The sequence below is a fragment of the Pleurodeles waltl genome, chromosome 11 (genome assembly GCF_031143425.1).
Source record: "Pleurodeles waltl isolate 20211129_DDA chromosome 11, aPleWal1.hap1.20221129, whole genome shotgun sequence".
NCBI lineage: Eukaryota > Metazoa > Chordata > Amphibia > Caudata > Salamandridae > Pleurodeles > Pleurodeles waltl.
This window is the reverse complement of record NC_090450.1, coordinates 420284661-420312485: the sequence shown is the minus strand read 5'-3', so window position 1 is coordinate 420312485 and position 27825 is coordinate 420284661. Positions and strand designations below refer to the sequence as shown.

General features: G+C 40.5%; 1 protein-coding gene across 6 annotated transcripts in view; it reads left to right on the top strand.

The window, feature by feature from the left end:
• The window catches only part of INPP5D (inositol polyphosphate-5-phosphatase D), a 662897-nt gene that overhangs the window by 146199 nt on the left and 488873 nt on the right, over positions 1 to 27825 (top strand). For all 6 annotated transcript variants that reach the window (XM_069213774.1, XM_069213775.1, XM_069213773.1 and 3 more), the window contains exon 2: positions 25707 to 25767. In XM_069213774.1, the coding sequence (XP_069069875.1) occupies positions 25707 to 25767 (61 nt within the window). The remainder of the gene's footprint in view (positions 1 to 25706; positions 25768 to 27825) is intronic.

Genomic DNA, 27825 nt, shown 5'->3' with positions numbered 1-27825 from the left:
CAGCCTCCTCTCTACCGTGGGCGAGCTGGATTTTGGATTTGCACCGGTTCCTCGCGACCTCAAGTAACCTTTTTACTGCTATAGATTTCTAAGCACTGTTTTCCCATTTAACATTTAAAAATTCATTTCTCGAATTCTACTGATTGGATTTTTGTTGTTTTGGCCTTGTTTTAATCAGATAAATATTATCTATGTCTCTAAATTGTGTTGAGTCTTTTTGCGGTGTTTGTCACTGTGTTACTGTAAATAGGTGTTGCACAAATGCTTTACATATTATCTCTTAAGTTAAACCCTTACTGCCTGTCTGTGCCAAGCTACCAGGGGTGAGCACAGGTTAATCAAAGGGTGTATATCTGACTTACCCTGACTAAGACTGTGGTCCCTACTTGACAGGGTGTATACCTCTGCCAACTAGAAACCTAATTTCTAACACTGGTGGTGAGAGACAGGATAGAAGTAATAATCACCCCACTTTGTGGGTGAAAACTCCCAGGGGCTGGCAGTCATAAGCTTTTTTTTTTCAAAAACAAACTTATGCTTTGGGAAACAAAAAGATGTTAAAAGTTGAATGGATAGCTGTCACTTTCAATGGTGGCCATCCACCAAAGTTTTAGCATATCAAAAGGAACCACTTTGACTTTGTTCCTTTCAATATACTGAAATGACTTCTTGGCTGGCTGTAGTCTCTAAATTTGGCAGCTGGACTACTGTTACAATGTTGGATGTAATGTCCTCTGCCATCCCAACACACCCTGGTCCATCAGCCAAACTCACAATCAGTCCTCTGCCATCCCAACAGACCCTGTTTCATCAGTCAAGCTCACAATCAGACCCTTAGTCTAAAAAATGATTTTTTTCAAGTTACATCGTGCAATGGACAACCATTGGAATTAGAAAGTTTAGATTTTGTTAATAAAACAAAGGACAGTTGTGTGGCCCACTGGATTTATGCAATTGTGTGGCTACAGTGCTGACAGCACAATTGTTGATTTACTGCATATGCTAAATAATTTACTAAATAATTTGCAGACTTCATTAAAAACAATTCCAGCTCACGTGGGAACGAAAAGAAAGCATTTCTAAAAAGATTTAACCATTTTCCATATAATGTAAATATCTAAATTCATCATTCAAATCACTAGAAAAATCGAAATTAATGTCAACCACAGCACCATGGATGATGTTGTCAGTGATATCATCAATCAATCATGTTTGGGCCAGGTCCTGTCTGGTGGTTTAGAGGACTAATGCGTCCACTGTAGGGGCTTGTGTTTGACCTCATGGTCACAGGTTCAAATACCAGTGGGTTTACTTAGCCTTTACAATGAGCACCATTGAGTTGGGTATCAATAAAAATCTGTTATTCAGTGCCAAGATTCCTACAAGTGAACATGGGCTTTACAAATACACATTATGAGATGTTAGTGAAGTTGTCAGTCATGTAATTTACTATGTAATGAGAGTTGTTGTATGTGAAGTCATAAGTAAAGCATGACAGGACACAAGTTATGAGTAGTTTACTGAATAATACATAGTGAATTTCATTTATTGTGGAGTTTATTTTGTAACCACATCTGCACTTTAACTATGCCTTTCTTCAGTGAATCTCTAAGGCTTTTCTCAAACATATGTTCAAGTGCTATAAAAAAGGGAGCAACACCCTATGATTTTTTCAGGGAATTTCTGGGATTTTATGATCATATTTCGTATACATCTGCTCCTTTGACCTCACCTTCTATTTACGAGATAGCCCTGCAGCACAGGGATTCTGTTTCTGCTCAGCGTGGATTGGCTGTGGACCCTGTATCCAATCACCAGGCCCTGCTGCCAACCCTGCTCAGCAGACCATCCCTAACTGCTCAAGGCCAAAGGCTCTGTGCAGTAGGAGTGGGGTAAACAGAGTTGTAGGGTACAATTGTAGTGTTTGTAACTGTTTTTCTTTAGTTTATTTCATTTAATGTATTTACTGCATTTATTTTGTTTGTATTTCATTTATTTAGTTTGTATTTAAGAGTTTGTGAATCTGTGCCGGCTTTGCAAGTCTTGAGGCAGAGGAATTTCATGGAGGCCAAAGAAGAGAATAGGATTCTCAAGCCCAAGACAGGATCCCAAATCCTGATATTAATTAGAATTCCATGGGTTGCTTTAAGGTCACCACACATGGGCCTGTGGGCTCAGATTTGACTCACTATGCCTTTTTTTTTTCACAACACAGTGCTCAGTGCACCTTGTTGTGTAATGGCAACTGACATTTTTCTGTGACAGCAGGCCAGTCAGCGCACAGCGGATTGGTGAAACTGCAGCCTATTTGAGAATCCACAATAGACAACAGAAGAAAAAGCTTCCTCATCCACTGATGTGCCATTTTTTAGACTGGTTGTGAGTCCGCAAATGATCTCAGAATTATTGTTCCAAATACCTCTAAACTTTGACCTTTTCATGCCTAGACAGGCCACTAATTTCTCAGAAACTACTGAGCAGATCTAAATCAAAAGAACTTCCTTGAGTAAAGTACAACTTACAAGCCATATCTGGTGTAATTCTCTTCAGCTGTTTTGTCTTTATTGAGGAGCAAATAATTCTATGTGACTCAAAGTGGAAAATGCCACTTTTGGAACCCTCCTTTTTTGGCCCCTATATGACAGATGTGCACAAAATGTGCCAATGTGCCATGAAACCAACAAGTGGATGACCACCTTTTTTTGGAATGTTTCATGAAGATTTGTCAAATGGTGTTAAAGTTAATAAGTAAAACAAAATGCTTTTTAAATGTAAACTAGGATTTGACCATAACTATTGAGGCAATATTGCTGCCTCTGTAATAAATGTATGGTTATTGATTTGCGTATAACTTTACAACTGTTTACAGAATTTCTACAACATTTGGCAGACATTTGGCATAATCTGGTCACTCAGTATTTTCAACTTTGTGCAGAGTTATCAAGTGTGGTATAGTTAAAAAAGGGAGGTCATAAAAGTATTTGTTTCCCAATAACCATAATATAATTTCACAGATCTGCATGGAATTTGGCAAAGCATTAGCATGTTTAATTTTACATTGGAGTGTTAAGTTTTCAGCAGATCAATCAAGTGGGAGCAAGTGTAAGATAGGGGTAATAAATCATTGATGTTTTCTAATGGCGTTAGTGATTTTTCACAGAGCCCAATGAAATTTGACAGAGCCTAATCATGTTCAGCTTATTCCTGTTATATTGTGTTTCATGCAAATGCATCAAGGACGAACACAGCTAAATGAGTTTGGTTAAACAGTGTTCATTTGCTGATATCAATTACCATACAATGAATATTTGACATAGCAGAAAATATATTTTGGCCCCAAGGGGGCAGTGTAGCCCTTAACTTCCACCGCAATAGTTCTAATAAATCTAAAAGCCTTTTGAACAAATAAGGTTACTCTATTATGTACACCTTTTATTCAATTAACATTTCATTAATAAAATCAAGAATCAATATATTTAGGTGCCCCTAAAGTGATGGCGTTGTGAGAGTGATTAGCGTGATAGAAAAAGTGGCAAAGTGTTATCTACAATATGTACAAAAATGTGGTTAAAAAGTCAGTGATTATCAAAAAGACCCCTTCAATCCAGGTGTTGAGAAGTCACTATTCATGTCAAAGAGTAATTCACAATACGTTATGTTGACTTTTCGACCCACATTCAAGAACCAATCATTGAAGAGTCATCATCAGGACAGATAGGCCCTCATTTTAACCTCAGTGGTCTTTTTAAAAGACCGCCGAGGTTACTCTGGGCTGAAGACCGCCAGTGGTGCCGGTCTTCCGCCCACTGTATCATGACTGCTGGCAGCCCTCAGCCCTCAGCCCTTTTCCGGATGGAGAGCTGCCAGCTGCCATACTGGCGGTCGGCGGTGAATTGGAGGCTGCTCCACCTCCACCGCCACGTCATCAGAACACCGCCCACCAGATCACGTACCAGGATTCTGGTGAGGGGGTGCTGGCGGCGGAGCAGCCCCCATGGATCCCGTTCCCTCCTGGAGAATCACCGGAACAGGTAAGGTGATCGTCCGTTAGGGGAGGGGGGTTGGGAGGTGTTGTGTGTTATGTGCGTGTATGGGGGTGTGCGTGTGAGTGTGTAGAGGTGTTGTGTGAGTGCGTGTATGCATGCTGGGGGTGTATTGTGTGAATGGGAAATGTGTTGTATATGTCTGTGCATGTATGTTTGCGTGTATGTATGCATGTATGAGTGCTGTGAGCATGCATGCGTGTAGGGGTGTGCTTGTGTGTGTGGATGTTTCTGTGGGGGGTCTGGGGGCAGGGTGGGGAGGGGGTCCTGCCACCTTTGGGGAGTTGTAGGGGGGTTGTGGGTGTTGGGGGAGGACTCAGAGGAGGGGAGAGGGGAGGGGGAGACCCCTATCAGTGCCAGCAAACGAATTCCCTGGCACTGATAGTGCCTACCGCCATGGATTTCGTGGCAGTACAAAACCCCACGAAGTCCATGGCAGTATGTGGGGTCCTGATACTGCCAGCGGTCTAGTGATGGCCGCCGTGCTGGAGACCGAAGTCTCCAGCCCAGCGGTCATTACCACCCTGGTGGTCGCAGTGTAGAAGTGGCGGTTTTGCATGGCGGTAACCGCCATGCTTGTAATTTCATTTTTTTTTCCGCCGGCCTGTTGGCGGTTTTACCGCCACTTTTACACCGACCGCCAGGGTTGTACTGAGGGCCATAGTCTTTTTTTCAGGTCGCACATAAAATTAACCAAAACACTTATATCAGCCTTCTCCATTGTTGCATAAAATGCTTTAATAAAAATTAATAACTTTCAAACTGTTAGCAACTTACCCTCAGAACACAAGGTATTGAGACTTTTAGTGTGACTTTCTTTCCACTGTTTGTTATTCTCTGTCAACAATAAGCATATTTCCTATTCAAAACAAATAAAAAACCTTTTTGTGTCTGTGTTGGCTAGACCCTTATTCTTTTCGTAGTCTTAAGAAAATCAAGCCGTTTCTAGTAATACAGACTTTTCCATAGGAACTCACCATAAATCGATCATCATGTCTGCTTATGCTTCAATGACAGAAAATATGCCTCTTCAATGTGCGATTTATTTCTTCTTGCATTCATTAGATTTTGCTTCTCTGATTAAGACTTACTTTTTCAGGAAATCTACAAGTAGAGGTCAGACAACCTTCTTTGAGTTAAACTGGAATTAATCAAGAACCCAGCATCTATCTATTTGCTATTTATATCAATTACCAAGTTTGAAAAAAGTACAAACATTTTATTACTGTCATTGAAATTGGGAACCTTCTACACTACAAATTATCCAATATGTGAATGCGGGGATGATTGTAGAAGCTTAAACATTTCGGCGCCAGCCTGCATCCAGAATCACACTGCCAAACATTCTTTACATAACAAAGCTTATATATTTTGGTGTGACAGTGGACAATTAATCTCAATGAAATACAGCACCCATAATGTGCATCACATTTAGAAAAAAGTCAAGTGTCAGCCTGTCTTCGTCAATAGAATGTGTAACACCATAATAGCTCTTGCCAGCCTTTATCCATAAATCAAATTGTAAACACAGACTTACTAGCTCACGGGAGAAGGAGAACACCAGCTTGCATCTCTCCTATTTCGCCGAAACAACCCACCTATATAGATTTCAGCTCATGTAAAATGCACGAGATGGCCATAGAGCGCCCTCCAGTGTTCATCAGAAAAATAAATGAAATAGAATAAAGTAACAAAGAGAAAACTTAATTTCATCTAATTTCGATGTGCTGATTAACAACCGTAAGTAGATCCCCCTTCTTGATATGATAAAACAAACTCGTCTTTTTATAAAAAGTTAACTTTGTAAATTAGACATCACGTTGTAAAATGGAGCCAATCAGCAAGCTTGCCCATGCGATTCCCCCAAAGAGAAAACCAGCTGTATAAATCCATTCTTCAATAGACCTTGAGTAGAAGTGAAACGTTTTTGTAGCAGAAAGCTTCTGTAATGAAAAAAGGTTAGAACAATGGAAGAGGGAAGAAAAGAAAGTGAAAGAAAGGAGTTATATAATATAGTAAAATCAAATAGTCACCTCTACCGTTGAATGTGGTTGATAATTCTTCCCTGGTTTGGCCTCTGAAAATTAATCAGTACTGGGTCTGTAAAGTTCACCAATTTCACAGGCCATCAGAGATTCTTCCATCAAAAAGACGTAGCCTGTCTCTATTCGTCTACCGTGTTGAGGCCTTTTGTTATTGTTCCGCATTTCTCCATCCAGTAAAGTCCATGTTTGGAAAGAAAACTGTTCTTGTCCCCTTCTCAAGGTCCCAAAATCACTTGTTTTATGACTTGCCACCTTATGTCCTCGCTGTTGTGTTGTTGTCCCAGATAATGCTCCACAAGGAGTGCTCCCACAGTTTTGCATTTAATTCTACTCCTGTGCTGTAGAACATAAATAAAGTATTGTGTATTACAATTTGCTGAAAGAAGTCAAAATGAACACATTGATGTCAAAACGAAACTCATTGATATTAAAGCTCAATTTACAAGTTAGAAATTGCCCACATTTGTAATGTCCCACCACAAATGGAAGACCCCCATAGTGTGTTAATGGAAGTTTTTGTTTGTTGTGGTAAACCCGCCCTTACCATTCATCCTTCAGATTTTTTTCCTCTTTTAAAGGAGAAAAAGGGCAGCCCTTTTTCAGTAAGGAATTCCTGGACCAATTCCCAGTGTCTTTTCATTATTTTCTTAATAACATTGCTAGCTGGACCACATGTGGTGACACAAGTTATTGTGTTTAAACTATTCTCGTTTTGGTTATGCTCCAAAAGCCATTTTCTGTGGCTGTAGCACGCCAAGTTTCACCTACAAAAAACTGGTGCAAGTAGTTGGTACAAACGAAGGCCCTTACTAAGGACCAATATCTCATCCTCTGTAGGTTTGTACTTGGACAAATTAATGATAGGAGCCATATCTTTGGTGCTGTTCACTTCATAGGTAATATTAGTAATCAAGGTACTTTGATTTTCACAATAGGCACCCATGTGTATTTGCCCCCTCAAAGGTACTACAGAGGTCAAATCTACAGTTCCAATGTTAGAAATAGAAACTACTTGTGTTACAAATTAATTACTGATGATAGCTTGTTCTGAGGGGGATGCTAAAGGCATAGGGTTAGGCCTTCTACCAGATGTAAACTCAGTATCAGTTTTATTTACCAAGAGTACTGCTGACGTCTGGTTTGTCGTTCTCCATGGGATTCATGAAAGTAACCCCGATCCCTGTTCCTCCCCCTGCCTCTGCCTCTTTGATTTGATGCTAAAGTAAGACCCACTGCCTGAACTATCAGAGACTGAAGTATCAGAACTCTCAGATACTGAAATATCAGAGAAGGTAGTGTATTTCCTATATCCACTTCTTCCCCTATTACATACTTACCAGCTTGGTCCTATTTATAGAAATCTTCTTGTAAATAAGGATATGTTACGTTCTTGTCATATTTTGCCAGATCTTTTGCTAATTTGTCCAAACTCTTTTGTTGTGTAATTTATGTAAATTCAATGGAAGTTTTTTTCGAGGGCTTCAAGAGCCTCTTTAGCATTTGTCAATGCAGTATCATACAATATTTCCTTTGCTAAATCAGCAATCTCATTTTCTAATTTTCTTATATGTTCTAGTGCTGTCTCAATACCTAAGACCATCCAGTGTCATGAGCATTGATTGGCTACAAAACTAAAGTTATTCCTATACTTTGGATCCTCAACAAATATAGCAGGTTAATTACTTACTTGTAAACCTATTAGAATAACATTCCAACGCAAATATTCCTTCCTCAAATGTCCATGTAATTGTGTTCTCACTAATTTCTTTTTGATCTAGTTTCGTCATTTTTTTCTTTTGCTAATTTGTCCAACCTCTTTTGTTGTTTAATTTATGTAAATTCAATGGAAGTTTTTTCGAGGGCTTCAAGAACCTCTTTAGCATTTGTTAATGCAGTATCATACAATATTTCCTTTGTTAAATCAGCAATCTCTTTTTCTAATTTGCTTATATGTTCTAGTGCTGACTCAATACCTAAGACCATCCAGTTTCATGAGCACTGATTGGCTACAAAACTAAAGTTAGTCCTATACTTTGGATCCTCAACAAATATAGCAGGTTAATTCCTTACTTGTAAACCTATTAGAATAACATTATAATGCAAATATTCCTTTCTCAAATGTCCATGTAATTGTGTTCTCACTAATTTCTTTTTGATCTAGTTTCATAATTTTTTTCTTGTAAGGCATCAACCAGTCTTGTTGGAGTCCTGTCAATGAATGAGGGACCCCTTAATATCTTAGCTATATAATCTTCCGCATAAGAAAGTGTACCCTTATCTGACGTAGTTTTTGTACGTAGTGTCTTATAGAAAGGACTTTTAAGTTCCTCAGTTTTTTTCTGCAGAGAATGATTAGAAAACATGAGGCAAACCCAGTGACCCTTCGGTATGGAAGGATTCTTTAATTGTGGATTTACAGAGGCAGGCAGACACCAGACTTCGGTCTGAAAGCTGGTGCACATTACAGGTGTTGTGTTTCATCAGGATTATTTTATTTTTTTGGCACGGTCGGAAGGGTGCACCGTGGTGTCCTCTGTTTTACCTACATGTTTTACCTAGATGGGTTAGGTGCTGCTAATTACTGTGTATTTGATGCCCTCTTTTTGGTAAGTTTATCCTATGATGTCGCTCACTGGGATTATTAAAGTGGTGGTTAACCGTTTAGGCACGATAGGAGGGAGGCAGGTGGGCGTCCTCCACCTCACCCTAGCAAGTACTTTTCTACAATCATGCCTGCATTCACACATTGGATAATTCGTAGTGTAGAAGGTTCCTAATTTCAATGATGGTAATTAAGTCTTGGGACTTTTTTCAAACTTGGTAATTGATATAAATAGCAAATAGATAGGTGTAATGATCTGGATTAATTCCAGTTTAACTCGAAGAAGGTTGTCTGACCTCTATTTGTAGATTTGCTGAAAGAGTATGTCTTAATCGGGGAAGCAAAATCTAATGAATGCAAGAAGAAATAAGTCGCACACTGGAGAGGCACTTTTTCTGTCATTGAAGTATAAGCAATCACGATGGTTGGTGTATGTTGAGTTCCAATGAAGAGTCTATATTTCTAGAATTGGCTTAATTTTCTTAAAACTACAAAAAGAATAAGGGCCTAGCCAACACAGATGCAAAAAGATTTTTTACTATAGGAAATATTCTTATTGTTGACTGGGAATAAGAAACAGTGGAAAGAAAGTCACACTAAATGTCTTGATACCTTTTCTTCTGAGGATATGTAGCCAATAGTTTGAAAGTTACTAATCTTTATTAAAAGATTTTTTTGCAACAATGAAGAAGGCTGATATAAGTTTTTCAGTTCAGGTGCTACCTGAAAAATGACTCTCTGTCCTGATGATGACCCTTTAATGATTGTTTCCGAAACGTCGACATAGCTCATTGTGGATTACTGGTTGACATGAATACTGACTTTTGGACACCTGGATTGAAGGGGTCTTTTTGAAGATCACTGACTTTTTAACCACATTTTTGTATATATTGTAAATAACACTTTGGCACTTTTTCTATCACGCTAATCACTCTCACTGCACCGTCACTTTAGGAGCACCTAAATGTATATATTCTCGATGTTATTAATCAAGTGTTAATTGACTGAAAGGTGTACATAATAGACTAACCTTATTTGTTCCAAAGGATTTAAGATTTATTAGAACTATTGCTGTGCAATTTAAGGGCTACACTTCCCCCTTGGGGCCAAAATATATTTTCTACTATATTTATATACCGGGGTCCAGGGGTCACTGGGTTTGCTCATTTTTTCTAAATAATTAATATTGGACAGGCTGTCAGCAAGCCAAGGTCAGTGCAGGAATCTCAGGCTTCAGATAGTTCTGACAAAGGGTGTCAAGGTTAAAGAGAAAGGTTTAAAAATATAATTGATTTGCTAATTTCTCTGGCCCATATCAGGGACCTGTATTACATTTGGGAGACTCTTAGTATGTTTAGCTACTTTTAACATATTGAGTTGAGTTCTTGCAAGACTGTCATGATGGTGCACAGTAAAATAGGGGGCAAAAAGTGTAATGCTAATAACATTTGTACTAGTTAAAGAATGTGCATGATATTTGACAGGCTGCAAGCAATTTAAGCACAATGCAGGGATTTCAGATTTCAACATGATCTGACGAGAAAGCAAAGGTAAAAGGTCTGGTAAATGTAAAGGGTTGGTCAGGCCTTGTGGGGCGCCTCTGGGGCCGAAAGTCTTGTACAACTGGGGTTCATCTTTAAAGTCAAACCTATAATGCACAGTGCACACCGAAGCTTCCTGGCATTCAGATACCACAGAGACATGGAGCTGGGCAGTGATCTGTCTATTGAAAAGATGAGTTAAGACTACTTATCAGAATTGTTGTAATGTATTGTGTCCTTATCACTGCGAGCCCAAGCACTGAAAGCCTTCCCCTCGCGCAGTCCCAACTTTGATGGGGACTGATGGTTGCTCTCCTCCTTGGAGGTTACTAATGATGCATCTAGCCTTAACAATTCATCCTCCAAGGAGATGGTTATGGTCAAGAGTCTCTCATTCCTGAGCTGATGCTCTGAGCGCCCCATTTTCAGTAGAGTGGGTATAATTAGCCACGATTTAAAGTTATGACAAGGGGACACACTAGAGGCTGACACCAAGAAATAAATAACCCATCTAATAGATATCAGCATACAGCAGTATTCAGTGTATTGGTTGGCTGTGGCCTACACTAAAAGGCAAGAGAGTCTGTCATATATACATCAAGTCAAACAAAGAGAGTTAAACAGTGCATGTCTATACTCCATACTGTTCCATCATTTTGCTCCTGTAGCATTTGCACATGGGAAGGACAAATGAACTGGGGAACACAGAGTATATATAAAATAGTATGAGTAACATTCTTAAAGGAGGTGGAGCATTGAGGAGAGAAGATTGTCCTTTGCACCTTTTGATAGAGAAAAGTCCCACTTCAGTAGGGCATATTTATGGATGGTCTGCAAAAGCACAATACAGTGCTGATGGAGGGAGAGGTGGGAACTGTGTCTAGCTTCTGCAGCAATGATACTGAAGATGCAATTGGAGACCTTTGATATATGATGATCCATTTATGAGCCACCCTATGATTAATTACATATGACACAAAATCAATACAAAACCCTACAAACGGCTGCAGTACTTCTGTATAGATTTACACCAGAAAAAGCAAGGGCACTTCCCTGAGTGAAATTCTAGTTTCATGCCATATTTGGTGTAATTCTGATCAAGATATTTTTCTACAACCAAGAGCAAAGATTTATAGGGGAGTTAAAATAAGAATTGCTGTTTTTTACCACCCATTATTTGCTAATTCATTTGTGAGAGAACAGGGCTGATTGCAGAGGCCCCCTAACTTTTTGCCCCCATTTTCCACTTGTTGCTGGTGTTTTCCTGACTCTGATGGTGCCCTGGGTACTGCTAACCAGTCCCAGGGCCTGTGCTCTGCATAAAATCAGTATGTAAATTAGGCTAATTATAATTGGGTAAGTCAACCTTCCTATAAGTCCCTAGCATATGGTAGGGCATGTAGGTTTAGGGACCCCAGCACAGGCTGCTGAGGTACCCAGTGTCATTTTAAAGGCAGGCCTGCCTTGCTGGCTGCTTTTAAATTAAAGTTATATGCAAATTCGACTTTGGAATTAAAAGTAGTTCCAAAGTCTTAAACTACCTTATTTTTACATATAAGTCACCCCTAAAGTGTGTCCTATGTGCCCCTAGGGCTGGGTGCCATGTAACTATAAGCAGGGACCTTATAAAAATAGTTTTATAAGCCCTGGTGAGGTAAAACAGCCAAATCTGTGTTTCCCTCATTGTAGTGAATGGCCTCCATAGGCTAGAATGGGGAGACTTTATTTTAATTTTTATTTTCCCCTTAAGTAACAGATACCAGAAGTTTGGTATCAAATTAATTGTTATAATAAATCCCACAACTTCCAATTGTTGGATTTAATATAACTTGTTCAGGTAAAGGGTTTTAAACTTTACCTGAAAAGTTGCCAACTTCAGCCCTGCAGTGTTTTTGCTGCTGTGCTCTGATTGGCCAGCCTCTGGCAGCCTGGCCAGGCTGCCTTGATGAGGTGTGAAATGGCCTGGCTCCACACAAAGAGATGTGCCTGTGTGAGGAGATCTCCCTTCAGCAGATGGTGAGGCAGGAAGGGGGAGAGCTGCTAAACTGGTCGTCAAAGGCAGAGAAGGGCATTTGGAGCAACCCAGCAACACCCTCACGTCCTGCAAACCCAGACAATTAGATGCCCCCTTGATTATATTAGGAGAGGGCAGGAGAGGGGTGTGTTTATGATTTTTAGCCACACCAGTGGGTGGGATCAGCCAGATGTAACCTCCAAAAATCACTTTCAGCCATGATGGATTTTTGAGGAAAGTTGCTTCCTGTGATTGATTTTTGCCACACTTCCCAGGAAGTGGTCATCACAGGACGAAGGAGCTTGCACCTGATTGGAGAATCAGGACCCCCCTGTTTTTCACCCAGGAGCAGGGATAAAACTGGCAGACCTGCACCCACACCTCAGTTCCCTACCAGATCCCTACCGGAAAGAGTTACAGAAGAAGCAGGACTGCCCTGCTGGACCCCTGGCCTTCACCTGGACCCTGCACTCTGAAGGACTGCACCAGCTGCACACTTGGGCTTCACTACAAGAAGTACTTTGCCTGGCTTCAACTGGTTCAAGGAGGGACTCCCTGTTTGCTACAGGTGAAAAATCGCTAAACAGAGTCCCCTGCACCAACTCCCGAAGAAACCAACCAGCTCACCACTGTCCAGTGGGCAAAAAGGAGTTTGCGCCGGGTGCATTCTGGGAGTTGTAGTCCACCCCCCCCCAAGGAGCATCTCAGAGCTTCTGGAACCTTGGGGTGAGCTGTGGACCCTAAAAGAACCTTAAAAGAACATCTGGAAGAAGATCCAGAAGTTTGGAGAACTTTAGGAAAAAAGTCCCATAGAGGGACCGACCCGCCGCGGCAACTCTAGCCGGTTTGCCTCAACCGCGACCCGGCCTGACTTGCAGGTTTGTCCCGGTGAAGAAAATCTCCAAAAAAAGACTAAGTCCAAACGTAGGAAGTTGACCGGGACCTCCCAGCCAGCGTATCCGTAGAGGGCTCCAAGGACGTCAAGTCAAGATCCAGGTTTGCCCCGGTCGAAGGATTTTCACCTCGAAAAAACAACTAAGTCCGAAGGTAAATATCTCCACCAAGGGCTCCCACGACGCGTATCCGAGGAAGCGTTCCAGGAGGTCGGATTGGACTGGCAGGTTCGCCCCGCTGAAGAAAATCTTCAGAAAAACTACTAAGTCCTAAGGTAAACTTTTGACCGAGGCTTCCCGCGGGCTATAGGTGAGCCGGGCTCCATCGCGGTCAGCCTTAAACTTTGACTTTGCCCGAGTCGAGGTGTGACCAGATGACCAGATTGGCGCTTTTTGTTTCTATGCACTAGAAAGTAATAATTCTTTAAAAATTCATATCTCCGGTTCCCCTTATCCGATTTTATTCGTTTTTGTGTTATTTTAAAGATAAAAATATAATTTTTATAAATTGATTTTGGATTTTTAAACTGTTTCCTGTGTTTTATTTAATTACTGTGTTGTGACATTTGAATGCTTTACACTCTGTCTGCCCAGTTAAGCCTTGTCGCTCGTTGCCAAGCTACCTAGGGTTGAGCTGGGTTCAATTTACTGAGACCTAACTGGACCTAAGTGGAGGTTAGTGGCCTATTGCTAAGTGTAGGTACTTACCTGTCTTACCAATAACCCATTTTCCAACATCATTTGACAGACTTTCCTCAAAATGTTAAGAGTGAAATAAACATTGTGTGGGCCAAGAGTTGTGCAGATCTTTATAACTGCGCCACCCTTGACAAATCTGCATACAATTTGCTGATTTAGATCTTGTGCAAATTTGTCAAACAGTGCTAACGTTCTAAGCAAATCAAAATACCCCTTTAAACGATCAAGATAGCTCTAAACTTGAGCCTCTTTATGCCCAGAGATGGATGGACTGGCCTTTCACGCAGTCTGGCAATGCCAAAAGGGCCACCCGAAAAGGGCCACTTTTTGGTCCATTGGGCAGTGAAGGTACCAAAAAAACAGCCCACACACTTGCACTTTTAAGCTGACCCATCTGGCACTGCCAAACTGTCCGAAAGGCCAGGTGAGACCTTGACTGGAACACTTTTTGAATGTTAATTTCTCAAAAACCTCGTAACAGATGGATTTACACCAAACCAAACAAAGGTAACAAAATGGGAAATATCACTTTTGGGACCCTTCCCTTTGTTTCAGCCCCTGCTTTACAAAACTGAGCCAACGTGGATGAAGTTTTTTATTGGAGAATTTTTTGCTGATATGATTCAATAAGAAAATAAAGAAAAGCTCTGACCTAAACAGTTTTATATATATATGAAAAACCTTCCTATGGAAACTCTGATAGAGAGGTGTAATCACCATCGCTGTAATTTATTCTGTACATGGGTGGGCCTTGTAATTTACTTTTTGCTGGTTGGTTCAAACTTTGCATTTCAAAGAAAAGAGGTCTTCACTGTAAATTAGTTTCTGTAATTCACAGTGCTGTCTTCATCAGCACGAAATCCAGCTTCCCTATACCAATAAAAAAGTTGGATTGATAACACAACTTTCTTCTTCCTTTTGGTGCTGGTGAAAATGCTTTCACAGTGACAAAACGCCTCTCAATGCATTAATCAACACACCTAAGAAGCTCACTATTGCCTCTTGCAGGATGATCATTGATGCAAGCATCTACTAAATAATCTTACCTAGAAACAAACTCAAATTTTTCAAAACATTAACGGAAAATTAATAAATCATAGTCAGTCAATAAATAAATCATATGTAGGTTACAATTAACACAGTTGAAGTGCAGTTATGGTTGTTAATTAGGACTGGAAAACTACTGAAATTCACAAGATGTCATCAGTGATGTCATAAATTATGTCATAGAACATGTCATGGCTAATGTAATATGTGAGGGCTTAAGAACTTCATGGTGGGGTGCAAGCTATAGTTAGTTCTGCTAACTATAACTGGTGGATTTCTGTATTTCTGTGTTTTTTTAGTTCAAAGCGTTAATGTTGTCACTGACATATTCACCTAACTATAACGTTACTCTAATTTTTGCTTTTTTCAGTGAATTTCTAAGGTGTTTTTTTAAACAAACAGATCATTTTATCACACCTAACTATGGGGGTCATTCCAATATTGGCGGGCGGCGGGTGCCGCCCGCCTAGCGGAAACCGCCAATTGCCCGCTCCGCGGTCAGAAGACCACGGAGGCCATTCAGACTTTCCCGCTGGGCCGTTAGGGGGCCCCTCCGCACTGCCCATGCCGGTGGCATGGGCAGTGCAGGGGTCACCAGGGGCCCCACGACACCCGTTCCAGGCATCCTGTTCCTGGCGGTAAAAACCGGCAGGAACAGGCTGGCGGGAAGGGGGTCGGAATCTCCATGGAGGTTCAGCCCAGCCAGGGGAAATCCGGCGGGAAACCGCCGGATCCCCTTTTCTGACCGCGGCTTTACCGCCGCGGTCAGAATGGGCAGGAAAGCACCGCCAGCCTGTTGGCGGTGCTTTCCGTCGGTCACGCAGGGTCGGAATGACCTCCTATAACCTTAGTTTAATCTTTGCTCTTTATCTGTAAATTTCTAGGGTTTTTACCATAAAGTAATATTTTATTACCATACATAAAGCTATTCCCTGCCACACATGGCTGACACCCCTCCCCCCCCCCGGCCCTTTGTTTTTTCAAGGTAAGGGGGTAAGGGGCCAAGTGGACCCTCTCCTGGAGCCTTATTAAGCCCATTAGACCCTACAAACCCCCTGGTGTTATGTTTTTTAAAGAAAAGGGGGGGCCAAATGGCACCCTTCTCAGAGTCTTCTTAGTATCATGGTACCTCATCCCTTAGGTCCTTTTTTTAAAGGGGAGACGGCCACTTGATCCCCCCCCCATTCCTGAGCCTCATAAGGCCCTGGGCACCCTATTCCCCAAGGCATTATGTTTTTTAAAGGGGAGGGGGGCCAAGTGGCCTCCTTCCCCGAGCATTATTAGGCATTGGGTACCACATCATCCAGGGTTGGTTTTTTTCTGCCCCCCCTCCCTGAGCCTTTAAAGGGCCCTGGGGACCGCATCCCCAGGGCCATAATTATTTTAAAAGGGACATGTGGCTCCCTAAGCCTTATTAGGCCCTGCGGGCCCCATTCTCAGGCCCTTATTTTTCATTAAAGGGGCAGGAGGTTGCGTAACCCCCCTCCCCAAGCCTTATTAGAGTGCATGCAGTGGGGCCAGCATTGCTCCCATCCGCAGTGAGCAGCTACTTATGCTGCTTACTCCAAGCGGAAGTAATATTATTTTCTGTTTCCCAACCTGCATAAGTGTGGGCAAGAAAACAGATAAAAAGTCTGCTCTGATCTGGCAGGAACATTTTCAAACCTACCACCAGCTGGGAGCAGGCTTTGTGTTTGCTCCCGCATGGTAGGAAATTGCCTGGGGGGAACCTTTTCAACAATATACAGATAAAGTTGTCCTGTGGACAAGATATACTGACAATTTGTTTGTAATCTGGAATAACCTATAATCTGCATGATACCACCTCCAAAATAAAAACATGGCATACTTAATTCAAATGAAGTTGGTTTGAGGTTTATCCATACATTAGACAAAAGTAGGGTTGATTTCCTAAATGTGACAATATATGTAGAATCTCCGAACAACATCATATAATAAAAAACGTCCACCAACTCTACTTTACATGGCTCCAATTTTCATCATCCCTTTATATTAAACAACATCCCATATGGGGAGTTCTTGAGGCTTAAAAGAAATTGCTCAACTCTTCCAAATTTTTAAAAGAACAGCCAAGTGACCATGTACAGCAGATTCTGAGCAAGAGGATACAAAGAGGATATGATAGGGCACGGGCCACTAGTCACGCAGGCAATTTACAATAAACAAAGAACTGAATCAATTGACAAAAATAATGAACATGAACTAGAGTGATCTTAAAAACAGTAAAGAAAGTATGTGAATTAGGATGATTAATCAGAAATATTGGCATATACTAATGAAAGACGCTGACATAGGTAGGAAGTTTAAACCAACAGTGTTGATTGCACTTAGGAGAGCCCCTTCAATAAGGGATAAACTAGTACATAGGGGGTCATTCCGACCCTGGCGGTAAAAACCGCCAGGGCCGTGACCGACGGAAAGCACCGCCAACAGGCTGGCGGTGCTTTCCTGCCCATTCTGCCGCCACGGTCAGAAAAGGGGATCCGGCGGTTTCCCGCCAGATTTCCCCATGCTGGGCTGAACCTCCATCCGACCCCCTTCCCGCCAGCCTGTTCCTGGTGGTTTTTACCGCCAGAACAGGATGGCGGGAACGGGTGTCGTGGGGCCCCGGGAGGCCCCTGCACTGCCCATGGCACTGGCATGGGCAGTGCAGGGGCCCCCTAACAGGGCCCCTGCATGATTTTCACTGTCTGCATAGCAGACAGGGAAAATCGCGACAGGTGCAACTGCACCCGTCGCACCCCTGCAACACCACCGGCTCCATTCGGAGCCGGCTTCTGTGTTGCAGGGCCTTTCCCGCTGGGCCGGCGGGCGCTCCATTGGCGGGCGCCCGCCAGCCCAGCAGGAAAGTCTGAATGGCCTCCGCGGTCTTCTGACCGCGGAGCGGCCAATTGGCGGTTTCCGCTTGGCGGGCGCCGCCCGCCAATATTGGAATGACCCCCATAGTCATTTCGAGGACTGGCAAGAAGAGACACGGCTAAGTGCTACAATTAAAGGTTTTAAGAAATGCTTCCTATGCAAAGCTTTGACCACAGGCAAAACACTAAATCTATTAAAGACTTTAATGAAGTGGAAGTAATTATAAATCAGAGACTAAATTGTGAAACAACGTAAGTAATTTATATACTGGAATGTAAATGTGGTCTGACGTACACTGGGAGCACCATCTGTTCTTTGAGAAAAACAATCTTGGAACACATGTGAGCAGTGGAAAATAAGGACACAACCTATGCGGTGGCAAAACACATAATGAAGGAGCATGCGGGGACACCTGGAAAATCCTTTCATATTATGGTATCATCCAAGAGGGGATCAGACATGCATATGGAGGCCAAAGGATTCAAAGTATGGTAACAGACTTAAAACAAAAAGCCTGAATAGCCTCAACTGCGATGAGGAACTTTTTGTTCACTTATGAAAAATTTAATATTGATCTGCTTGACTTTACTTGTAAAATTACATTGGTACATGGGGAAGAAATTTATTAAGAGAGGGTGGAGAAATAATGATTATCAAACTAATCCCCCTGTGAGAGGTTAAATGATCAACGTAAGTAAATAATACCTCACTCAGAGGGTCTAAGATAAGGAACATTGGTTGTATCACTGTAAGATTCTGTGATATTTATGAAATATTACATGCTGTATAGTCAGTTTAAGTACGGTCGTGTAACATCAAACATTTTACCCAGGTTATTGTTGTTAGCATTAATGGCAAAGTAGGCTAAGTAGGCATTTGTATCAAATGATCATGTTAAACTACAACTACCAGAATGCATTTGTAAGTGCAGGGAACTATAAAAGGCAGCTGTGATCAAGACATTTTTGTTGAAATGTGCTGGCCGTATTATGAAGCAATAATAAACAATTTTTAATCTGCTTTGGAGTACTACTTTGTTCATTGCTGAAAAATACAAGAAGGAGTCTGACCTTTAGAGAGCACAAACACTTGGAGCGCACATATGTGTGTGTGTATATATGTACACACACACATATATATATATATATATATATATATATATATATATATATATATATATATATATACACACATATATAGATATATTTCACAGTGGCAGTCACTGTTTAGTTATAGTTACGATCTAGTTACCATAGGAATTCTTTTTGTTGCTGTTTGGTGCAGGTCCTGGCGCAAGGTAGGCCCTGTGCCCAAACCCCTGCAGGCTATGTAATGTTACAATATGAGGGGTGTTATTTTAAGTAAGGCACACTAACTTACTTTGTCACAACACTAAAATATAAAAATGGGCCCTTATGGCTTTATAAAGGGATCAGCATGATAGAGATCAAATTTTACTAATACATTAGTGGCATAGAAGTTAGCATATTGCGACTTACAAGTTTCATCTAAAAGCCTAACAGAGAAATTAACATGAGATGTAAAAATGTGCAGGTTTGAAGTATGGTGGACATTGTAACCTCCACTTGTCTTCAACATTACGTTTTGCCATGAAAGATGTAGTGCATTTATATTTTAGTGAATTACTGACATGAACTGATATTAAAAGTATTATTTTTGGAGAAGCAGTGGTGATGAAAATAATATTATGAGTATTAGATGAACATGAATTAATCGTACTTATATTGAATTAAATGAATTTATTAACGGTAGTTACATGTGTGCCGAAAAATAAATGCACATTTAAACTGTTTTAATGAAATGCAAAACAATGATTGCAATTAAATGATTTGCTTTGCATATTTGATTTAAATTGTAAGGTGCACAATAGGATTTATTAGTATTAATTTCATTAAAATATGTATTTAGGTTTCTTTAGCTATACTAGGCCTGAAAAGTTATTTTGCAGCAGTTATGGAAAAGTTCTAACTCATTATGCTTCCTTTGACCTGAATTATTTCCTAGCTTGCTGATGTGTTAGAGAATGTCGTAGTGTTTTGAAGACAGAGAAGGTTTTAACAAATAACAAATGTTGCAATATTTCTTTTAGTTGTCGACAACAAAACAGGAAGTATTATTGTATTCAATGGGAGAGTTAGAATCATCCAGTAGAAAGAGATCCCATGTTTCAAAAGCTTATAAATGTTATAGTTTGGCAGAACTGTATGAACTCATCAAGATGACATTGCACCTTTCCTGAGACAATCAGAAAAGTTGTAAACCTGATGGGTGTCTAAAATTCGAATTGGATATTGATCCATTTGCAAAGGATGAGTCCACCCTGAGGACCAATCAGAACTCTATGCACATTTCTAATTAGGGAGAGATTTTTGAAAATTGTAGTCAGTTTAGGCTTGCTCATGACTCTTGCTGTGACCAACCAACACCAGAGGTCAACATGCTACTCTCTCTTCTTCTGGATCCCTGGGATACTTAGATGTCTTCTGAAGAATCAAAGTCATTCTACTGGTCCCATATGCTTATGCTGTTCAGTACTAATATGCCCAATATATTCTGAACTTCTGATTTGCCCTACGTGCAGCTCGCGTTCTGCACTACCGCTGATGCTACCATCTACTGATGCTGTGAAGCTGTGAACGCTCTCACCAATGAATCCTTCCTGTCTGCTGTCCCATGAGGAGAGGTATACAAATCGCAATGTTGTTTTCCTTGTTTCCTTTTCAGCGTAGGTAATTACACCAGTGTATTTTTATAGGTAGTTACCCTAGATGATTTTCCAAATTATTTTTGACTCTCCTTGTTTTTTTTGCCCGCATGTGTTAGTACATCCCCACACAGGCAATCCAAATTCATATTAGGGATAAGAAAGGCCCAGCCCGAAAACTGGTTGTTATTAATTGAGTTTGATGATTCACTGATGTTACCATCATCTGCTTTGAAATCTGATTTTGATATGCATATTATTGTTCTGTTGATTTATGCTATTCTTTTGGAGTGTTTAATAGTATTGATGTTTAGTAGGCTTAATGTCTTTAGATGTTTTGGTCAGCCTATGATTTTCATGTATGTTTATAGCTTAGTCTTGCACACCATTTACATTATTTTGGTTTTGTGTATGTAATAAGGCTTTGAAACTTTATTCAGTTTGTAGTCTTGTTTCAGTGGCCAGATTGGTCTTGGTGTTTAACATTGTTCATGTTATTCATGTTATTGTTCATGTTGAATGAATCTGATTACTGTGCTCCTCACTGAGTCCAACGATTTGGTCGACCTCTAGTGTTGGTGGGACAAGTTGTGGCGTCTCACCAGAGCCCGTGTGGTTTCTGATCGTGAGGTGGGAAGAAGACCTCGGTGTGCGCTCCAGCAAGAAAATCATCATATATAAAGCATACCTATGATCTTTGTCAAACATTTTTAAAAAACTATAATCAAATGTATATTTCATTAATTCACACAATGCAATGTTTAATGAAAGTGATGTTCATTTAAAAATTTAGTCTCAGTAAAAAAATCAACATGTTTTTGAGTCTTTCTTTCTTTTAGCATTCTTCAGCCCACAAAATGTCACAAAAGCAACTACAAGGGAACCCTGCACTCCAGCTGAGGAGAATAGAGCTCTAGCTAGGAGTACCTTAAAAATATGGTTAGCTCTCCTGGGTTCATGACTTTAATAACCTGTGAGACTTACTGTTTTTTAATGCACTTCCTGAAGACCACCCACATCATTAAAAACATGTTTGGTGTTGCCCCTGCTTCTTCTAGGGGCACTACCAGGTTAACAAATGTAAATAACGAGCTCTTGCAGGGCATTATGGGGTACTCCATGTTAGAGCCTCTCGTTTACTATTCATTTATTGTGTTTGTTTTTGTATTTTTAGGTGCCCCAGTGCTCCCCCAGAGCACCTACATCTTTAATTTGTATTGGAAGCCCCAGGTAGAGCCCCAAGGTATGTGGCCCTGCTGACTCCCTGGAAGCTGCCACATGAGCCGCGCAGGAGCTGGCACTACTTTTACATGTTTGTTTTTTTAATAACAACTTGAAAGCCCCATTGCTTACACAGGGCACCCCACATCATTTTAATGTTTGGAACCACAGGGGCATCCCAGGTCCCCATTTGAACCCTGCAAGCTTACTTGGCTGCCCCAATGCCCACCCAGGGCACTCACAATTGGTCAATCCACCATGGGAGGCCAGGGGGGAGTCCCAAGCGTGCTCCATTTCTTTGCTCCCACCTGGGTGGAAGCAGCACTTTGTAACTAGTATGTGGAAAACTTCAGCATATGGCCTTCTTGCAGTTGAATTATGTAAGAATGCTATTCTAATAAAATGATTTAATGTGTCTAATCATGGTACTTGTCCCAAACTGTAATGCCTATGAAGAAACCACATTTTCTAACATCGCTGCATTCTCAATACATCATTCCCCCTGCAATTTCACATTCTGTATTATCCATTAAAACAAAAAAGTAACAGTTCCATCTATCAAGTGATCAACTGTGCAGTTGTACTTGGAGGGCTACTTCAGGATACTGGGCTTCAGGGGTCAAGGGTGATACACATCCTTTCATGCTTTGCTCTTTCTTACATTTTCAGAGCCTTTTTTCTTTAGGTTAAGCATAAGCATTCTACCTTGTGTATACATGTAGTATACTTCTTACGGCTTAAAGCGATTTCATTTGTTGGTTGCAGTGTCCTTTTAAAATTCTTGCTCTCTAGTTGTCAGTCCTGCCTTTTCCTCCCTCCTGTTTCTGTTTCAGAGCAGTGACCAACTATTGTATTATTCTACTTTGGTTTATTTTTCTGTTGCTGAAACAGACTATTTTGGCTATTTCTTTGATGCTCCCCTTTCACTGTGGGTGTTTTAGGCTGGTAGCTGCCTGCATTTTATTGCAGCATTCCGTTCCTCCCATTTCCTCCCATGTCGCTGACATTTGATTTGGCTTTATTCCAATGCTGTCCTCGTTTACCTCTGGCTCCTTAAATAAGCCTAATATTACCAAAGAAACACCCGATCCTTTAGATCACTGCTCACAAAAGCCACAATATGCCCTTTCTGGTAGAATGTAGCTAAACCTAGAAACAGTGATGTGAAACTTGTTTAGCTTTACATTGCATCTCGAGTCCCTCACTCCTCGGCCTCTCCCTGCCAGCACTCACAACATCCCACACAGGGCATTGCGTATCTCCTTTATTGGGGCCATAAATGTTCACAGGCTTCTCTGCTCATTGAAATGCGAGGCAAGAATTCTTGCAAGACTTTTCATTCTGTTAAAATAAAAATAAAATACTTTTCCAGACTTATTTTCAAATTTCTGTTCAGACGTTTACACAACTTGAAGAAGTGTAGTCATCTTCTCGTCTCTCCTCAAGGGCTTTGTTTTCACAGCACGTGCAACTTTAGTTGTGATGTCAATGGCCAGAAACGTTCACTCCGAAAAAACTGTTCCAACACCACTGTGTGGAAACAGAATAATCAACAACATGCGTCAATGTGACTGTGAAAGGTGAATTGAATTAAGTTAACAACGTATTTAATTACAAAAAAAGTCATTCACAACAACCCCACTATCAGGAAGTCAGGCTTGTGCTGGTTCACTCTTCAAACCTCTCCCATTTGCTGTTCAGTACGATGTAGTTGGACTCTAGCTTTTGCTACGCCCTGTACACCAGTCAAACTGAAAACCAGAAATCCCTTGAGTGAATCTCAATGAATGAGTTCTATTCAAACTACGTAAACAAGGAGACCATCCTGTGACTGCACAGCTCTCCTCAAAAGCGAACAACATACATGTTTGTTTTTGTGTTCAGGTCGACGCACAGTGCGTCTTGTGGTGCGTTGATCCCAAATATAATTTTGTGTATTCCAATTCTTGATGTTAATTAATGGAATAACAACTAGGCCCCTTCGACAATAATTATAATCTCGTAACTTCTACAAGGGCACTCTGTGTCAGGGTTAATACGCTATATGTGCTTTGCATATTTGCTTTATATAATAGGTAAACAGTGTCGTCTGACAAGCAGAGCAGAGGGGATTAACTTGACAGAAGGAAAGCAGTGGAAAAAGCGGTGCGAGCAGGGTTGACCAATTTATGTGGCAAGAAAAGAAAAACAATGTCAATAGCTCTAATTCTTGCAAATGCGAGACCTATTGCATTGCAAATGCTTGTTAGTCAAGCCAACTGCCTTGCCCTAAATAGATAGCTGTTAACAAAATCTGCAGACCAGCGATAAGATTAAAATAAAAGAGCTTGAAAATCTAAATGAGAAGCTTACCATCATAACATGTTTTGCATGAGCTACAGCTATTGAAAAATAGTTTGAACTTTTTAGGTAAATTTCCAAATAAGAGGCCCGCTTTTAGCACAGATGGGAAATCAGTAAAAATTGTTTCTAAATGTATTATAGGTGTTTTTTTTCTTTCATAAAATAAACCTTACACCTGTTAGACTATATCTTTGTTCAATAATGTTTGTAAGAAGTGTTATAATTGCGCATCTTGCAAAAAACCTGATTATTACTGTTAATATGTATCTGTCAAATATGTTTAGAATGCTTAATGACTTAGGACCGTATTTAGAGTTTGGAGGACTGGGTACTTTGTCACAATGTGGCATTGCAGTAATGTCTGCAGTATTTAGAGTGCCATTGATTACAGTTTACTTTTAATAATACGGCAGACCAGACATCCATCATGTTTTTGACATCACAGCCTGTCCACCAAACCTTAAATAAGGCACTTCAATGCAGTGCATTGCATTTCAATAAAGTTTTCCAAACATGATGTGCTTTACAAGTCTTATAAAGTTAAACTAACATGGCAAAGTCTGGCTGAAAGAGAAATGGACATATTTTTTTTGCAAGTAACCCTTTCTGTGCTAAAGAAAGTCCAGTTTTACACTGAGTATGCAGTACCTTTACACTATTAGCTTAATTTCGAAATACATATTTAATGACTTTAAATATATTAAATTGCATTTATTTTTTAAAGATTTATATGACTGCTAGAACTTTATACTAGCCAAAAGTACTAAACATACTCCTCATGTAGATTTCTCACTTGTAAGTTTGATCTTGGGACTAGGCTCCAAAACGTTTTGCTCTTTTGAAAGTGCTACCCGCAATGTCCATTCAGTTCATTAAGCACTACTTTTGTCCGAACACAGGTAAATGCAGGGATCACCAAAATAATTAGGCAAAACAATGCAAAGACAGTGTTTGCCAATTAGGCCCCTTTTTAAAAAAAATACAAAAAAAGTATAATTGGGTGCAAAAACCTGCCAAGAACCTAGCGCAAATAATCTTTGCACTGGGAAATGTTTGCTCTTGGAATAGCTGTGAGGTCCAAGTTACCTCCAGAGTGCCACTGGGTAAACTTTATTACAGACCTGCTAACTTTTAAACGTTTTTCACTTGGTGAGAGGAAGTGGTGGGACTTTGAGGGGGGACTTTAAGCTGATCACTGGTTCTAAGGTACTTCTACTCCTGCAGCATTCCCATCCCAAAAAAAAGTTCTCATTCTGCTGCTGATGTCCTGGGGTGTTTTTATCCCTGTAGATGACAATGACATTGAAATTGCAGTGCTCAATACTTGAACTGAAAACTGTTTCTATGCAGGGATTTCCAGCACACTTTCTGATCCACCATCTAATATTTGCTTCTTACTGAGTGACCATCTGGAGAGAGCCAATATCGCGACACAAGGTGGCACCCTATGTGTTGGCAGGTGTGTCAACATAATAGATCAATCTATAGGAAGACTCTATTCTGCCTGAAGATTCTTAATTATAATGAATCTATGGAAGAGGTCTCCTTGTACTGCTAGTGATCTGTTCTCATAATGTAAATACATGCTAATAATGATGATGATGATGATGGGTGATGTGCTAACAGCTTTGCTCTGTCTCTTTCCTCTTTAAGGTTTAATAACTGTGTCTACACCTACAGGATCCTTCCCAACGATGACAAGCTAACTGTGCAGGTCAGTGAGAGCGCATTGTAGACATCGCACATATTTACTAATTGGAAACTGTGCACATTTGCAACTTTTTTTTAACACAGTGTTTTTTACAGAATTGGAAATCACTTTTCAATGGGCCTTTGGAGAGTTTCACTCTGCTGTTCCTTTGCTCCGATGTGCAAGCTAGCACCAGAGACGGAGAACATAAATATTACTGCTATTTAAGACTAATATTATTGAATATATTCATAAGCATCACATTGAGTGAAATTTTACGATACTGTAAAGTGTTACATTTGATACTTATGTCATATTTGCCTGCATATGCCATGTTTTCCTGTCAGCAGTGCCAGAGCAAAAAAAAGAAGCACATGACTCCACACACTGAGAAAAAAAACCCAGCTCTAAGTAGATTGAATTTTGTTTTTGAAAACCAACCCCCTACTTTGTCAGGTTGTCTTTGAAAAACAAAAAATATACAGAACCATTTTGCTGTGCCTCTGTGGCATAGAATATCCACTATCAGAGGTTATTTTACTCAAACCTGCACCATGTCAGCAAGAGCACTTTCAGAGAAGAATACCCTGTCGAACTATTGGGATTCAATAGCTAACACCAATGTCTGGCAGTTGGACAGGCTGAGGAAGCCTCTTGGTACTTCCCCAGCAACACTCAAATGGAGTCCCAAGTGTTCCACCTAGGGTTGATCAGAAGGATAGTTGAAACACTCATCCTTACAAATCAGAATTACTATTTGTGGTCACCTGCTGCTTTTTATCAAGCAGCACAGAAACAAAAGCATGTAATCTTAATATGGCACATAATGTCCCACCACATTGTAGTTGATAAAGGCACAGAGTATAGGTGTCCAAATCTGTACTTTGAAAAAACCTCTGAAGTTTGCACACTCCCTCTAAAACTGAGAATGTGAATAGAATGATCCATAGAAAATCTTGCTCAGGACAGTGGGGGCATTGCAGACATGTGATAGGGTGCTTTGCTCCATGCAAATTCTTGTGTAAATTCACGTTCAACAAGCGCCCGCCGATGAATCTTTACTTCTAACTTAGGCTGACATCAAAATTTAATACATGACAGTGATGTGAAGCTCATTTGGCCACACAAGGAAGACAGAGAGAGATTCATTTTCAAACCCTACGTGTATGTTATAAGATTGCAATTTTAACTTAAACCATCAGAATTAATTGTGATTCATTAGCTGATACATGAATCCATTAGTCAATATATTCAAAGCAATCCAAAATCATAAGAGCTATGACAAACTGTAATAAAGTTATCGCTAATAGAATACCGCAAATCAGTTCTCCCAGGGAGCACTCCACACAGCTGAGCAAGTGAAAAGTCAGGGAGATTTGAAGAGGTGTCACAATAAAGGGATCCTGCCAGAAAGCCTTTGATGGGCAACAGCAACCATCTGCTCACCAGAAATGTAAAAAGGAGTTCTACCAAAACGTGAGGCCAAGATGCTTCTGCTAACACAGGGGGAAAAGGCATCTGAACACTGTCTACACAACATTAGCTTAAATCAAACATTTTCTAACATTTCACTACACCTGCACACAATTCTCCGGAGAATAATCAATCATGTTACAGCACAAGCAGATGAAATAACTTTGTTATTTTTCTCAACCTAATACACAATGAACTCAACCTAAATGTCCTTCAGACTAACGGTTATCTGCAACATAATGAGATATATTTGGTTCAAAACCATCCCTGCAGGTGCTACTAAGGACATTTCACAGAGTTTGCACCAAGAAAACAATTTCACATGAGAACATAATACAAACCATACATTGCTTAAAGTTGCTGGTTCAGTTTTTTTTTAAATAAAGAAGGATACACAAATGGGAAGCAGGCAAGAGGCCTACATTAGATATGGTTAAGTCAAACATGAATAATACACCCTAAATACCCTTGCATGTGCACATGATAATGTCCAAATTGAAGCAAACAATTGTCATCACTTGGGGGGAGAAAGGGTTCATTACTCCGTGGGCCCCACGCTTTTTAATGGTCCAGGTGTTGTGGCTAACATACATTCCGTTCTCCCACAAT